We start from the raw sequence: 17,328 nt of genomic DNA, 5'->3' as shown, positions 1-17,328 counted from the left end.
TCAAGAAATCCTTGACCCAGAAGAAGTTAAAGACATGTATTGTCCCCACACATTCTTTAGCAGTAAATGGGATTAGATAAACTAGATGGACACACTGAGCATCTTTTAGCCACATGATCACTTTAGATCCAATTAAAGTTGGTCATTGTCAATTTACTGTGTGGACTGGGAACTCTTAAAGGGATAGTCCACCTAAAAATTTAAATTCTGTCATCATTTACTCTCCCTCATGACTGACTTGAACTGCAGAACACAAAAGAATATCCAACAAATGGTCCAACAAACATTGGACCCCATTGACATGGATTAGACATTTAGCTATCAAATTATTTAATTGTAATGTTCAACTAAGGAAAGCAAGTCATACACACTTTACCCTTACAGATGGTGAGAAGGCAGATCCTAATTAACATTGTGACAAAAAGCAAGAACTTACTCAAAATGCTGCTTTATTTGACTCTCTTCTGCATATTTTGCGATCCCGTTAATGAATAAAGTGCGTTTCACCTGTGAATAGAGACATTTTGGAGACATCAGTTAATTTATGGACCTTAGTCAGGAGGGACATATTTCATTTGACTCAAAATATGAGTCTGTGAAGAGACAGTTTGCAATGTTAAAATGTATTAAATAACAGGCCAGGTTTACATTGTTTGATGATTCATCAATTTTATTTCTTTGTAATCTTTCATCGAAATGTAACATGCCACTGGAACAACTTCATCATCACCAACCTCTTATTTTTCAACCCCTCTTTCAATTCCCAGTGGATAAAATGAATACCCAACCTTAATTTTTCATTGAAAATATCACTCCAAAATATGCTAGATTGTGCAAGTAAAGTGGGTTGCAGTGGGATGTTTACTCTAAGGATCACAGCTCACTCTCTCAGGTAGAAAGTGAAATATTTGAGTAATGATGAATGTGGGTTTAAGTCAAAATCTCAAAATAAAGGAATGTTCCTGGTTCAATACAAACTGTGGTTACTGTAAGGCACTTACAACTGAGGTAAAACATTCTGGAGGGCTTAAAATCAGAAATGTGATACTCATAAGTTATGATTATTTTATGTGGTTAAGGACATTATGCCAAATATGCTGTAGATAGGAACTTGTATTGAACATTTCTGTGCAATGTTTTGGATGAAGTTGTCTCTGCTCACCAAGTCGTCCTCTTTGTAGTGCATCTTTGATGTGTGTCTTCTCATGCTGTACACAGTCAGTAACAGATAGAAGAAGGCAAACGTAGTGTGCAGCCACAGCAGGTTATTACTGAAAGAGAGCGAAAACAAAGGGATGATTCATTCATCAACAGTCATTCAAGAGTAATCAGTTATCAGTGTCACAGATATTACCCGGGCTTACCCAGATTTTAAGTTGGCTATTGTAGTTCGCCCAAAACTGTAGGCATTATCTTCTGCAGGAAGAGAAGATCATAGGGAGTCTTTAGTCATATAAACTACGGGAAGCAAAACTCAAACGGCTGCGTTCAGATGTGTAATCCTAGATGACTCTTTCTCAAACTTTTTTGACTCACCTAATAGGTCTCCTGAGAAGTTGACGGGCAGGACGATGCCCACGGAGAGCACGCCGACCACTACCAACAGACCAATGATGTGCCGCTGGAATGAGAGGTAGTGCACAGAATCCTCCCCACACTTCTCCCTGATCTCGTCATCTCTGTAAGAGCGAGAGAGAGATGTCAGTATCACATTAACATTTTTAGCCAGATGTCATTTCATTCAGACTTCATTTGAATGATGGGTAAATACCATTTTCATGAAGCAATATACCTTACATTTAAACCCAACTGTAATGTTTTTGCTTTTTACATTTACCATTATCATAACTAAAAAAAATAAAAATAAAAAATTGAAATAAAATGATGAAACTCTGATTATAGTGCATAGCAGAGAAAATATTGTATAAATTATTTGTATAAAAACAATATGATATAATCTTCTTAGATGACAACTGAAACTGAAATTGAACTGAAATCTTCCTTATTCCTTCTAATTTGAAAAGGACCCTGGGAACTGCTGACATGTAAATGTGGTTATAATGTACCGCGGGTTTTGTGATCAGCAATCCAGTTATTTTGGAACGAGTTGTTTTAGCATAGTGGGAATAATCAGGAAGACTTCACTTTAGTAGTTACAGTGTGTTCATTAAGTAAAAGCAGAAAGGACTCACTTTATCCTGAAGATGGCGGTTAGCCAGGAACAGAAGCCCTATTACAGAGACAAAGAAAAGAACATCACATTCAACGCACTCTAACCGTTGTCTGTCAGTCACCTCCACATTCAGGGACATTAACAGTCTCTAATGCAGTTTGAGGAGTTGTTAGAAGCTGTGTGGGTGCACGTGACACCAGTTTACATAAGTGCAGTTATTCCGGATCACAGCAGGGAAGGGAGAGGCAAACAAATGGCTGTCAAAAGGCGTTGTGTGTGCTATTATGAAATCCACAGGTGTGTGTGCATTAAGGGGGATAGAGCTATAGTAGAGGACAAGAAATACTTTCTGCGTAGGCTTTTCAAACTGTGTGAACATGAGTGAATATGTGTGCAAGGAAGACAAAGGGTATGTTCAGAATGGCAAACTTTTACAGCACCTTTACTGCTTTTGTAGTATGTATGTATACTGTGAACAATATGCATATTTTCTACATGGACAGAAACCTGGATGATGTAATGTGCTCAAGTTCATCTTCTATTTAGAGAATGATCTCAAATGACTCATGCCAGGGCTTGCACCTCTCAACTTGTCAAGTGCTGCTTTGACCTTCACATAAAGAGCACTGCAGATATAGCCTTAAGGTCTGTACACAACAAGTATGATAATAGTTACAGTATCTATAAAGTTTTAATAGCCATTCTAATTCTATGTGAATAGGGAAGTCCACACCCTTACATAACTATACAAATAAGTCAGTGTTACTTCAGCATTACTGACCTACTATTATAGTTTTAATAAATATTTTGAATTAGTTTTTATTTTTGTGTTTTCCTTTTTCATTTGAGTAATTAGTATGTTTGTAATTTTGTGTGTTTTTATCATTTTTTAAAATTTAAATAAATATGTCCATATTAGTCTTAATTTTTATTTCAATTTTAGTTTGTTATCTTAGTACTTTAAGTTAAACTAAAGGAAAATGAGAAATTATGCATTGGCAACTAGCTGAAATAAACCTTTAACTGAAATGAAATGACTTGTAACAAACATGTTAAACATGTCAAACATTTAATTAATGATAATAACCCTAATAAGGACAAAGGAACAATATCATTAGAATCACTTTCAGAACTTATTTTTCTACGGTAACTGATGAATGATAAAAATATTTCCAGTGAATCAGAATCCACTTAGCTTTAAAGTGCTTGAAGATTTAAGGTGACAGATGACATAACTGCAGCATGATAAACAGAATGTTGCGTCTTGGTGTGTGTTATCGTTTTAGTTATCTTTATAGTTAGTTCTTGGTGTGAATAGGCATTTACACAGGATCATTTTACTATTTAGTAATGTGCATTGAATATCTAATGTGTTTAATACTGTATGTTGATTATTCTAGAATGTCACTATGTAACAAATTACACTTTGGTGCCCACTGTCCCATACCGAATGCTGTTTTACATACATGTTGTAACATTGCAGGGAGAATGCAGTGTAAAATTAAAGGATGCTAGTATTCCATTCTGAACATAGCCATAGGCATCCACATTAATGACCTTGCAAGCTACTTACGTTGTCCCTTTGGTCAAAGTCGACCGAGCTGGACACAGAGGTGAGACGCTCGTATCGGGAGTCAGCAGGCGTCTGCATGGCGGAGGCCACACTGAACACAAACACACATTATCAAACACGTGCCCTCAGAGCACAGCACGCAAGCTAACACAGAAGTGTACAGTCACTTAATGGCATGCCACTTCATTCAGCAGTTTTTTGAATCAGGGATTGTAGATTTTGGAAAAAACGTAAGGCTGAGTAAATTACAAAATTTCTTTTAATAATTGTTAACTTTATCTTAGCATCTTCACAGGGGCCATTCGAAGTCAGCTTATTAATAAGTGATGGGCACTGCTAGGCCTTCCAAGCTCAGATTACTCCAGCTACATCAGGCCATACCAATGCTAACCACATGTCAGGCATGCCGCAAAAAGTGACTGTGTGGAAAACTCAAACACAGAGTTAGCATTAGCAGTTGATGAGAGGCATTGCACACAAACTGTTCACAAAGAGACTGCAGTAAACCTAGAAAGGAGAAGAACATGCAGAGAGTAAAGCATACATTTAGAGTTGATTAGAGCCAGAGTGTGTTAAACAGAGAAAAACTCATCAAGAACTGGACAGAGACACTAATTTTAATTTGACTGGATGATACAGTGGCCTCCAAAAGCCACACTTCATATAGTATGAACTAAAATATCAACTGTATTTAGCTTAAAAGTGTGCTTGTGCTCTCTTTAAAATAAAATTGACAATGCCATTTCCTTTGATAGTTTGCCATCTAAAGCATTGGCATACACACGTTTTATTGGGGCCAATGTATGTGTTATTCTCAGGCTACAATATTCACAAACATTTGGACTGATTCTATAGGAACACTTCTACAGGGCACTTGGAATAATTATCAATCCTATCCATTTGTCAACTGACGAAAACAGTCACTGGACAAATCACAGGTATCCATCAAAACTAGATCTTCCAGTTACACAGGGGTTTTCTATGCCACCACAGGATGTTTTACCTCTCCCTGTAAGCCTCTTCCCTGTGCGACCTATAGGGTGCTAAGACCCTGGCCAGAAAATGCACGCTTAAAGGAACGAAAACATATTATTTAATGGTGAAGTGTGTCGTTTTTGCAGTTTAACATGCAGAGAAACTATAAGTAAACCATGTGCAGTTTAACACTTGCAAAACATTGCTCTGTTTGTTTTAGAGAGGTCCAACTTCTGCTGTGAGTTTGGGACAGGAGTATCTGTTTATCTGGAAGACGGGGATGAGAAAATGTGGTAGGTGAGTTTAGGAAATCTGTTTGGAAACTTGTACAATTTCGTTTGGTGCAGAAATGACACAATTCACCTTTAAAAGACACCAATGCATAAGAAACACAATTATATTGATTAGTTCAGGTAAATGTGATGAGTATCTTGAGAAACCCTCAACCAATGGACTCTAGGAAGGAAGTCATTTTAAAAAAAGGACAATAGAAAGAAGTAAAACGAGTTAGAAACAGTACACAGTAAACAAGTTCACCCCAAATTCTCCCGATAAAGCACACAGCAGAAGAAATGCCAGAGGGTAAATTCAAAAAGCAGACACAAGGAGTCCTTGGAAGAGAGAGATGAAGTTTAAAACCAACACATACTATTCCTGCTCGTCCAGACGTTGATAGTGCTGATTCCGCCTACGGCTGAGGGAAAAAAAAATTCTTCAAGTTCATGCTTAACAGGAATTAGTCAAAATATGATATCATTCATTTTGACGAAGAACATATTATTACTCAGCTGAGATGCAATGACACTAGCAATTCAACATTTTCCTTGGCCCATGCAAGTTATTACATGTAATCAAATCAAATCTAAATTGCATTTAGTGATTTTGCATTTAGCACGTGACCCTGTTTTCTTTTTCATTATAAAACAAAATGAAACACAAAAATATATAAGAATGAGTAGTTTTAGTTTAGTTTAGTGATAAGAGCTGTAGCAAATAGCACGTAGCTCCAGGTTTGTTGACAGCTTTACAGTTCCACATTACTTCACCACAAACTTCACACTTTCAAACTAGTAATGTCAGCTTTACCTGTTTGTAAGCAAGATTAATGTGTCACATAAGGAAACAGTTCTACACCAAAGCATGTTTTAGGCACGAAAACTAGGAAAATGCCTTGGGACAAACTCATGTAATAACAATGGTGGAAGTGCAGTAATTAACTGTTGAATTATTCATTAAAAATGTACTTTTCAGGGATTCACTCTGAAACTTTTATGACATTTAAATAGAGAACTGGGAAGTCATAACGTACGTGTTGTAATTCAGGGAAATGTTTATGGAAGTAAATGTTCAAAACAGATCAATAAATGTTGGGTGGGTACACACAAAAACCCATTACATTTATTTAAGGGTTGACGCCTCCTTAAATAATCCTTAAAAATGGCTAGATGCCACTGTAGACTTGGTCTTAAAGTATAGTGAGTGGATCTGACTCGAGCTGAATCATGACTTTTTTTTTTCTTTTTTTTTTTAAATAGATGTGCTAGCTCGAAACATCGAGAGCAGCTTTTGCATCTGCCTAGTAAAAATGTGACTGTTGGATCTGACAGGACAAAAATTATGTTTGAGATGCCCGGAATATAATCAGATCTCCCTTAAACATAATCTCTTGTGCACTTACATGCCGGTCAAACCAGTTTTCAAATCGAAGAATGTGAGTGTGATTGAAAGGCATGGTCATATTACTAATCGAGTAAGACTGGCTGAGCTTTTGGAAAGGTAGAAGCTTCAGACCTGTACAACCAATCCATTAGCTAAACCCATTATGCAGCTGCTGAAATCATGCTGATGGCTTGCAGTGTTAAACGCAAGAAACGCATTTTCTTTTTTATTTCGCCTAATCAGAGGTCTTGTCCAAACAGTATATATAGTCTGACGATTTCACAAAATGTTACTCAGTGCAGGAAAGATGAGTGTTTGTTTGGGGTTATATTGGGGCCAAGAGCATGCTGTGATAATGCAGCCAGCTGAGGCCGCAGTATGACACACTGGGAATACGGCTGTAACGGTGCAGTCGTGACAGTTTTATATTTTTTTTTTTATTGTACATTAATAAAAATAACTTTTTTTTATATTACGGTAATGCAAATTAGAATTATTGCACATTACAGTAATTCCAGTCAGAACAGGTCTACATGCGAAATGGTAAACTACTTTTTATTTAAAATTGTATATTAGAAAATTAGAAATCTACTATTAATTTTTACCTGTCGGCATCAGAGACCAGTGCAAGACGCCCGTAATCCCAAGCCACCTTCCTCAAAACAGAGAACACACATAGCAGCACCTAGAGACACAGAATATCCACGTTACACAATCAAATTCACATCTCATTCCACACATGCATACAAATGCAAATCCCTGTTCACAGCACTACAAATATGTGACATTTATGAAACACACACTCCTAAAGTGCTAAAATGTAGAACCGCAGGAAAACAAGAACATAGCTGATTTTTTCTGAGGCCCAAAATTATCTGAAATATGTGCTTTGTGGACAATAAAGGCCTGCAGAATTTCACAGAAAGCTCTGCTGATGTCCACTGAATTTAATACAGTTTTACGCATCCTCAGCCACTTGTTTATTAACGCAATACATTATGCATTTATTCAAAGTGACTTAAAATAGAGGAGCATAAGCACATTGTCACACAACCAGCAATATTCTCAGTATACGATACTACGTTTATTAGATCGCTGGATTAGGAAAGAAACTAGAGCAGAGGAGAAATGTACAGAAGAGAAAGAAAAGGATTTTTTGGTTCAGAGTTGTGGAGTGGTTAAGTGCCGGAAGAAAAGGTGCGTCTTTAACTGCTTCTTGACAGTTGTGATGGTTTTAGCATTTGGGTGGAGGTTGGCAGCTCATTGAACCAGAGAGAAGCGGGGAAGATGAAGGCTTTGGAAAGCAACATTGTGAAGGTGCTGCTCATTGAGTGTCCGTTTTCATTTTAAAGTCAACAACCTTTACTTTGCTATTGGCAACTTATTGAATTGTGAAAAGCAGGTGTTCCATAGCAGAAAATAGGGCTGGGCGATATGGCCAAAAAAAAAAGATAACAAAATATTTTTCTATCAATCAATATCGATAATTATCACAATCTGACTGTATTGTTGCACACAGTGTTTCTCCTGTCTGTCAGCGCTGTTTCATCTGGCTTTAAACTAGTTTAAATCACTGAGTCATTTGTGTTCTTTGCTGAATTCGAACACTGGATCTCACAGCGCTGTTTAGTGGTCGTGTGACTGAGACTCTTCAGCGCGTAAACGCATCTGCTCTAGTAAGCTCGTGCTGCGCTGCAGTTTGAACTTTAAGCCGAGCAACGCCGTTTCGTTCTGCTTTTGGTACATAAACATTTTATCGAACTTGTCATCATTTAATCGAGGAAAATGGTATCGCGATAATTATTGTCATCGCCCAGCCCTGCCAGAATAAACTGTGTTTTCCTTCCTAATGGTGTTGGATATCCTATTAAGAAGTCCATTACCTACGACAACCTATAACAATGACTAAACCTCTATTTTACAATGGGTTAACATTGAAGAAAAAAAGCCTGAATCGTGCATAAGACCAGGAACAGGTATTAAGAAAGTAAAGGGAATAAAGACCGATTCCATGTTGACTTTGAATGACAAACTCCTGGCAAATGAACAACTGAAAATTGTAAACTTGTGATGCGCACCAAGAAGCACATGAAGTCAAGGGCGAGTACGGTGGGCACTCCTCCGAAGGGCAGGCCCTGGAGCACGGTGCTGCGGATCCGGGCCGAATAGCAAAAGTCCTTGGAGCCATTGGGGTTGGAGCAGTTCTCAGTGCCTTGGCAGATCTCCGCTTCACTGGTCGTAGCCATCATGAGCAAAGCTAAGACAGCCAGCATCCTCAATACAGCTGCATACTGAAACTCTGCCTGTAAGGAGACAAGATGTAGAGCATGATGATGTGTATTTTAAAAGTGAATTTTTTAGGGGTATACCATTACCAGCATATGGATGACCCCAAGCTCTATTTTTGATCACATGGGGTCTTTATGTGTAATGGAAAAAAAAATAGCCCACTTTCATTGGACGAGTCTTGCCATCTTTTGCGTTGTACAGAAGAAAGTAAGTTACAGAAATTTGGAACAACGTGAGGGCGAGTAAATGATAACAGTATTGTCATTTTAGGTGAACTACTTAAGAAATGGCTTATAGAATTCAGATTTCATAGAGAATTACAGAGCTGAGCTAGCATATTTAAAGATCAAAAAGGCTAAATTAAAAACAAACAATGAATCTGGCTCATGCTTTCGTCTGAAAGTAAAGAGAACGGTTTTGGAAATAATCAGACAGGAAAGACCGGTCCTGGTAACCTATGAGAGAATGCAGAGAAAACAACACACATCAGCAGTCGCAGCTCAGTATAATAAATCAGCGCTGTGTCTATAGGTGTGACTTAGCGAATTATGCAACTGCACGAAAACAGATTTGTGGACCTCCAAGACTGTGCGTGCTGTGCTCTGGCATGCTGCCGCTGACTCAACACAGACACATCTATATTCCTCCTACAGTGAGATCAGCCTCGAAACGACTTGACAATGGACAAACAGAGGTCAGTCAGCTTAAGCTGTCTCTCTGAAGCCAACTGTAACAAGTTCTTCCTAAGCAAACAGTGTGAAATTGCCAACTAGTACTGTATATTTCAAATATTTAATAATAATTCAAATATTAAAAGAATTGGTTTTGTTGATGTTGATGTGCTTTTCCCTTTTTCCAGTCTAAAAAGCCCCATAAAAAAAAAAAATGAAAATGAAAATGAAAATGTATAAAACATTAAAATACAATAAGCAAAAACACAACAAAAGAATAATAAATAAAAAATAAAACATTCTTATTAGTATCTCGATGCTAAGATAATGATGCTTTAAGTATGCAATCCAATTAGGTGGGGTTAATATGAGCTGGTGTCTGCATTTAATGTTTAATCCGCTGGTCATTTGTAGCTACATTTTCTAATGCACAAAGAATGCAATGCAACATACACATACAAGGGCTGTCCAGTGTGGATCAATGTCAGAACCAAGGTTATGTTAACCGTGACAGCAGGACTCTTGTCTTTTCCAATGGAAAATAAATACAGCATATAAGGGTGATGGGGGAGAGAAAGTCACATGCTGAGTTTCGTAACAAACCAAGTTCTGTGCCAAACCAGCTGTAGGTGAGGTCAGTCATAAGCATATCATCTTTGACATCATTTCATTTCTGATAACTCAAGGAAAGTAAGCACTCGGCAGAGTTCCTGGTTGGTGAAAAACTAGCCTACATTTCCACCAATCAGAGAATTTTGACAAACAAATAGCACCAAAACAACACTTTAGATCCACCCACTCCCATTAAGGACTGCAAATGATGTAAGTCAGTCTCAAACAATTTTTTTTCTTCTTCATTTTGCAGCTGGTTGATTTGGTTCATGGCTTTTAAAGGTCTATTTACACCAATGACAATAACTAAAGTTTTAATACTTGCTTTAATTCTAGGACTGCATATAACTATACCACACACCATAACTATAATGATAACAACAATGACGAGAAAAACATTGACAGCCAATCAGAAAACATTTTACTTCCAAGAGCTCAAACATTTAAAGGGGACAACGAAACTGCAGTGCACATTTATAATATACAGAACGATATTGTGCGTTGGTGTGGACTAAATATATCCTACACAAAGGTTTTTATAAAATCCCCATGGGAAAATCCAACTTCTGCAATTGTTACTGGCGCACTTAATCACACTAAACAGAATCAAACAGTTGGAACATCAAATTAGATTATCAAGACGCATAAATTCAAGCATGTTAAATGGATTTAATAAATCGCAAATGTCAATGCATTCCCTTTGGCAGCCATCGAACGGTTCATACTGTCTTGCCTGTAGACGTCAGACTAGGGTCTCTAGGAGGCTTTGGGACAGATGGCTGGGACATCCACCCCGCTGCTGTTCTTCTGAACTCAATGCTAATGCCGAGTCATGAAAACAAACAGCGCATGACAGAAAACGTTACAAGCTTGTGACAGCCAAGCTCTAATAAAAGCATCAGGTTGCAAATGATCCATATTACAGAGAACCATTCACAGAGAGCCCTTCTTTATTTACGGTCAATTAGGCCTGCTGCCACACGGACAGATCTTGTGATTTCCTGGCATCGCGTATTCAAAACACATACTGTTGAGCAGCGCTCCATCTGAGTCTGACAGCCAACAGTCTAAGTAAGATCTGTGAAGGCCTCATGTTGAAAGCATCCTGATGTCGTAAGTCTGAGCGCTGATAGATTGCTACTCTTTCAACTGTTTTCCAGACGTCTGAAAATGTGGTCAACAGATCAATGAGAGAACTGATTCTGAACAGGTCACTGGAAACTACAGCAAAGCACGTGCCTTCCCATAACATGCTGACACTTGTTAAGTTCTGAACTGAACTGAAAGTTCTAACCTCAAGTTTGACGAGACTACAAACTACTGCTGATTTGTTTGTTATTCAATTATTTATCTAGCTTAGGACGTTGCTTTCATATGATCGATTAAAGTGCCCCTATTGTGGATTTTTAAAAATGACCTTTCATGCAGTGTGTAACACAGCTCTAAGTGAATGAAAACATCCTGCAAAATTTTAAAACTGAAAGTGCACCGTGTATAAAGTTATTGTCTCTCAAAAGAAAGAGTTGACTCTGAATCATTGAAACGAGTCATTTTTAAAACTAATCCCAAGCCATTTCATGTTGATGTGAACATGAAACATTAGCATATTGCCCGCCTACTAGTTGCGCGTGCAGACCCGGGAAAACTTGATTTTCGTGTTGGTCTGAATGAAAATGCAAATTCATTCTTTGCCACTAGGTGCTGCTTTTGGAGCGTTAAAAGCTCACCGCAGATTAGTGTAACGCAAAGGAGGGGTTTGGAGCAAATAAGGTAAAAATATTGTAAGACAATGAAAGTGTTTTTTGACCTTGCATGCATGTCAACCTGTTGTTGGGGACTCCCAAAACCAAAATATGAACCTTTCATAACCCATAATAGGGGCACTTTAAACAAATGGACTTTCTTGAAATGGAGAGAAATTATATTCTAGTCTTCTTCCTATGTGGGTAAAGAACTTTCGAGCAGATGAGAATACCAGCATAAAAAAAAAATGATGTAACAATTCTCCAGCGCTGCTGCTGCAACTCTTAATCTATAGCACGGCCTCACTGACCTCATTTGTGCAAGTATCATTAGACTCGGCTCAGCAAAGCTCACACGATCTTTAACAGAATTGTGGTGTCTGTTAAAAGTTCATCATCTCAGGCCAATATTATTGATCTAAACAAGTTCACAACACCTGCAGCATTTACTAATATCAGGGTTGGGTAAAACCGGGAATTTAAAAAACTGGTTCCTATTTAAGTCATAAGTCTGTCTTTGAATCAAATTGGCCACAAATCACATGATGCTGGAATGACTGGGAAAGTAATTAAACTGAATTAATCACAATTTTCCAGAGTATCTCAACAGAAGTAGTTAGTTACTGTTCAACACAGGATTTGCTACTTTTTGTTAATTGTGCATATTAATTCTCTGATATGTACACTCTCAGAAATAAAGGTACAAAAGCTGTCGCTGGGGCGGTACCTTTTCAAAAGGTACATGTTTGTACCTAAAGGGTCCATTTTGGTACCTTAAAGGTACATATTAGTACTTACATTTACATTTACATTTATGCATTTGGCAGACGCTTTTATCCAAAGCGACTTACATTGCATTCAAGTTACAGTTTTTACATTTTATCAGCTCTTGCTTTCCCTGGGAATCGAACCCATGATCTTGGCGTTGCTAGCGCCATGCTCTACTATTTGAGCTACAGGAAAGCTTTTTCCTGTAAAAAAAGCTTAAAGTGTACATATTTGAACCTAATAGGTACAAAAGTGTACCTTTTGAAAAGGTACCGCCCCAGTGACAGCTTTTGTACCTTTATTTCTGAGAGTATAGAATAAATTATATTAGCATACACTCTTATAAAATAAAGGTGCTTCAAACGGTTCTTCACATCGATGCCATTTTTGGTTCCACAAAGAACAATTCAGTCAAAGTTTCTTTAAAGAACCATCTCTTTCTTACCTTTTTATAATCAGAAGAACCTTCTTTCACCACAAAGAACCTTTTGTGAAACAGAAACGTTCTTCAGATGTTAAAGGTTCTTTATGGAACCGTTTAGACAAGAAGGTTATTCTATGGCATCGTGAAGCACCTTTATTTTTAAGAGTGTAGTTCACTAAAATATGTTCAATATTGTCAAAACAATTACCAAAATGATCAAAAGTGGTTTAAATTCTGCCACACAGCACCACAAAATGTCAGATGGATCACATTGTGTTTAGATGCCAAACTTTATAAAAATGAATACTGTAAAATATAAATATACAATATTTTGCTTAAATTGGGAAATTAAGTATGATCGGAGTGTGAAAATTAAATATAGTGAAATGTATACAAAGTTAAATACTATTTAAATGCATTTCAAACACTAACAACATTTATCAACACTGATCATTTAATGTTTCTAGAAATGTAATATTTGAGTGATTCATTCTGAAAAATGAAACATTAATAAAAACTATAAGTTATATGAATTCATTTTTAAGTTTTCATTATAATTCTGCATCCAACTTCGTGGTGTTTGCGTAATATAATTCTGATTGGTGCACAACCGTGAATAATACATTAGCCTTGCTACTTTTTAATGGAGTGTTACATCATGAGCGAGTGGCCTTGGATCAGTTCAAACAACTGCTACTGCCTGTAAAAACCAACAAACAAGTGATTCCCACACTATCATTCTGCAGTGCATACAAATACATCACCTTCATGCCCTGCTGGATTACACTTCAGAGTTTAGCTTTCATGAGACGGACAAATATGTGTCGTTCTGATAATCTGTTCTTTCCAGGGGTTGTTGGCCTCAAGGTGAAAGGAAACTGTCGATCATTAACCACATTACAAGAGTGAAGTAATACTGGCAGCAGAGCTGTAAATAACATATTATAACATCATTTCCAAGGTCAACATGATACCAATTCACAAACATGATCAGCAGTCTTCCAGGGAATACTGCGCTAGAGTTTTTTTCCCCAGTGGAATGCGTTATACAAGTACAATTATTCCTTTTTTTTTTTTACCTGTAGTATCACTGCTACTGAATTTTATTGCCTGTATCTACCACGTGTTACCTGATCCAGTGCTGACCTATTTACTACTTTATTTTTAACCTGCACTTCATTTTCATACGTTTATGTCTACACACACCTTACGTCTGTGTGATCTGAACGTATTCATCTAGTGTCTCATGTTTCTGCAAGCAATCATCTAAATGTCCAGTGAACCCTGTACAAATAAATAGGACAGGAAATGACAGATGAAAGCTGATGGCTGCACAGATATCACACACCTTGGAAGTATTTCAGAAACACTGAAATATAACCAAACAAATAGATATAGGAAGAGTGCGATAGATAACATTTTTCAGTTGAATCAATTCTGATAGGTAAAACTCAACAGCAACACAACAGAGATAATTCTGCAACGCAACTGCAATGTATTACAGAGACGGACAACAAGTCTTTCTGAAACATTGCACTGTGAAGAGCCACGATAAATTGAAATATTGGCCAATGCAATTTATGAGCTGAAATTAGCCATTTTGACCAATATGAAGTCAAAAGTTTTAATTTACCCTTGTGCTAGTCGCAAAGTCAAGGATTTTCTTTTTCACCAAAATGCTAGTTAATGCTATTGCATTGGACTAACTGTTGTGCTCTCTGGGGATTTTCTCCCCACCTTATTACACTTGTGGCGTTCCTGGTCAAAACTGTCCAGCCTTATAAGACAACTGCTTGCTTATATATTTTTTTCCATTATGCTCCTATTTATTATTAGCAAATCTTGATTGAAATCTTTTATCAACTTGTTTTTTTCGATTAGCACAGGTGTTGTATTTCTTTTAGGAAATGACTGATCGTAGGCCTCCTTGAGTTTATGCACCTTGCATAAACGTTTTCCACTCTAAAACTGTGGTGCATAAACTCAGATCAGTGAGGCCTACAATCAATCAGTTCCTAAAAGAAATACAAAACCTGTGCTAACTGAAAGAAAAACTGACAAAAAGACTGAATCCAAGATTTGCTGATAATATAGCATGACAGATTTACAAGACAGATTTAGAAAGACACCAAATTAGGTAAAAAAGATAAATAAATAAAACAATCAATGACAGATTACCGATATAATGTTAATAAACCAAAGTACCAATAATATATTTTGTACCTTTATGATACTGACAAACACCTTAAAAACACAGGTGGTAAAGAGAAAGCCAAATGATGAATGAAAGCATCAAAGGTGAAGTGTTACAGGTAATTCTGGCAATGTCAAATTATGTGGGTCCCCCACTGTAACAACTGTAACACTGTTAACAAAAATTGCACGTTTAACAGTATTTTATATCCCATGATTAAGAGTAACATTATTTTATATCTCTGTAGTACCATTAACCGACAGGATTTCACCATAGCGTTTTACAGTCTTTTACAAATTACAATCGTTTATGCTTCCAAAATGTAGTGAATTCAGTGCTAATGTAAATAAGTGTTCATTTGAGTCAGCAAATAGAGCATGGCCAGTCTTTTGCTCTGGGCTCTTGATATCAGTAACTGCCAGTAACTACTAATAAAATAAACCAAAGCCTGAGGGCAACGTGACTAGTGCTCACAGGGAGCTATACCATGCAAACTGGATGTGGGGTGTGACAAACGGAACATATGGTGAGCCCCAGGAGCAGTTGTTGCTTTGCAGAACAAGACCTGGTTGAAAGGAACTTTGTAACATCTGACATTCTCCTCATTTCATAAACTGCAGCCAAGCCCAAAGGGTAAACTGCATTCTGACTCCAGAGACAATATTAAACTTGGAGTGAAGCCTTTATCCTTTTAAAATGCACTGAAACGGTTTTAAAACTTTATCCATGAGCTCAATATATTGATTTTCGTTGCGCTAAGCTGTGCCGGAGGCCAAACGCAAGGATCACAGAGCAGCAGGAGAAAACATTGAGCAACCTTCTGCTACTACAACAGAAACTGTGTAATTAGCCACAGGATGATCAAACTTGGCAGATTGAAGGTTTTGGTAAAGTTTTAACATATCACAGAGTCAGTGGAACACTAATAAACAACTTGTTAAACTCAAGGCACAAAACAAGTAAAATGCTGCCAGTTAAAAGTGATTTCGTTCTGAAACATGCCATAGATTAACTAATTAGTACACAAAACACACAATAAACAACATATAACTACAATATCATGCTTTTCTGATCGCTCAACACTGAGATGTTAGTGGTGAAACTTTTTTTTTCTTTTTTCAGAAATTGCTAGTAGTGTAAATTTGACAAATATTTATAAAGAAATGGCAAGTAACACTGAATCAAAATGAGATTTTGAAGTAGAAAGACTGAAATAATATTTTTTTTGTTTACCACACTCTGGTAAACTTTAATAACTTTATTTACAACTTCTATCCACCCCCCCCCCAGTGTTTACCAGGGGTTTTCCATCTTTTAAATGCCATGACTGCCATATAATTACTATATATTCAGCTATATATGTCCATGTATAAAGACCCAATTCATGCTGTGTAAAATTAAAATTATAAAAATGTGTCAGATATTATTTTGAAAATATTTAGTTTTTATTACTTATTATTCTACCCTCTATAACAGTACTACACTGTTAAATTAATTATTTATTTTAATCAATAAAATGTTTTATTTTATCATATTTACTTGATGGTTGATTTAGTTTGTTTTTATTATTCATTTATTTACATTTTCTTGCAGACCCCAATTTCAACCCCCCTGCTTTAAACTGTTTAATTCGGTATTCATATTCGTTTTCATATGTAAAATTATAGACGCTAAAATTCAACATTAAAAAAAAACAAAACAAACAAAAAAAACACATTAAATAACCTTTGGTTTAGATCCCTTCATAAAGCCCTAGTCATATTCTAGTCAGATGGATCAGAATGTGTGTCAGTGGAGTACACCATAATCTGTCATGATGCTGGTGAGGAGGATTGACACTAATCGGCAGATTAGCTATGCCACATATCACCTCAAGTACCTCCAACTCAATATTAATAACCACAGCAAATACCATCAACATTTACTAGACTTTTAGAAAAACAGCTGCAGCTACATAAGGGGAGGCTAATCTACCCATGCCAACTAACATCAAAATAACCACGGTAGCTATAAACCGGTTGTGAGTGAGACTACTGTATTTAGTCGTTATTAAAGATATATAACAACTAATTATGCATCGATCTATCTATTTAAAAACACTTATGTATAAAGTTAAATATTTAGCTACAGCTAATGCGACCTAGCCGAACTGTTAGCCATTTAGGTGGGGTGATTTCTCATCAGCATGTTTGAATTATCTGACATTTGTATTAGTTTAGTTCTACTAAAATTAGTCAACACAATGATC

At 36.8% G+C, this 17,328-nt stretch overlaps 1 protein-coding gene across 3 annotated transcripts in view; it reads right to left on the bottom strand.

The window, feature by feature from the left end:
- tmem63ba (transmembrane protein 63Ba) overlaps positions 1–17,328 on the bottom strand; it is a 30,392-nt gene that overhangs the window by 12,706 nt on the left and 358 nt on the right. For 2 of the 3 annotated variants that reach the window (XM_058796707.1, XM_058796706.1), the window contains exons 2-10: positions 8,459–8,683; positions 6,986–7,065; positions 5,371–5,415; positions 3,747–3,837; positions 2,193–2,230; positions 1,537–1,679; positions 1,365–1,416; positions 1,163–1,271; positions 437–507 (exon numbers count right to left, since the gene is read on the bottom strand). In XM_058796707.1, the coding sequence (XP_058652690.1) occupies positions 437–507; positions 1,163–1,271; positions 1,365–1,416; positions 1,537–1,679; positions 2,193–2,230; positions 3,747–3,837; positions 5,371–5,415; positions 6,986–7,065; positions 8,459–8,653 (824 nt within the window). In that variant the 5' untranslated portion in view covers positions 8,654–8,683. The remainder of the gene's footprint in view (positions 1–436; positions 508–1,162; positions 1,272–1,364; positions 1,417–1,536; positions 1,680–2,192; positions 2,231–3,746; positions 3,838–5,370; positions 5,416–6,985; positions 7,066–8,458; positions 8,684–17,328) is intronic. The other variant, XM_058796708.1, reaches the window with a different exon arrangement.

The sequence above is a fragment of the Onychostoma macrolepis genome, chromosome 13 (genome assembly GCF_012432095.1).
Source record: "Onychostoma macrolepis isolate SWU-2019 chromosome 13, ASM1243209v1, whole genome shotgun sequence".
Lineage (NCBI taxonomy): Eukaryota > Metazoa > Chordata > Actinopteri > Cypriniformes > Cyprinidae > Onychostoma > Onychostoma macrolepis.
The sequence above is the reverse complement of the archived record's forward strand: the minus strand, read 5'-3'. Positions and strand labels throughout refer to the sequence as shown.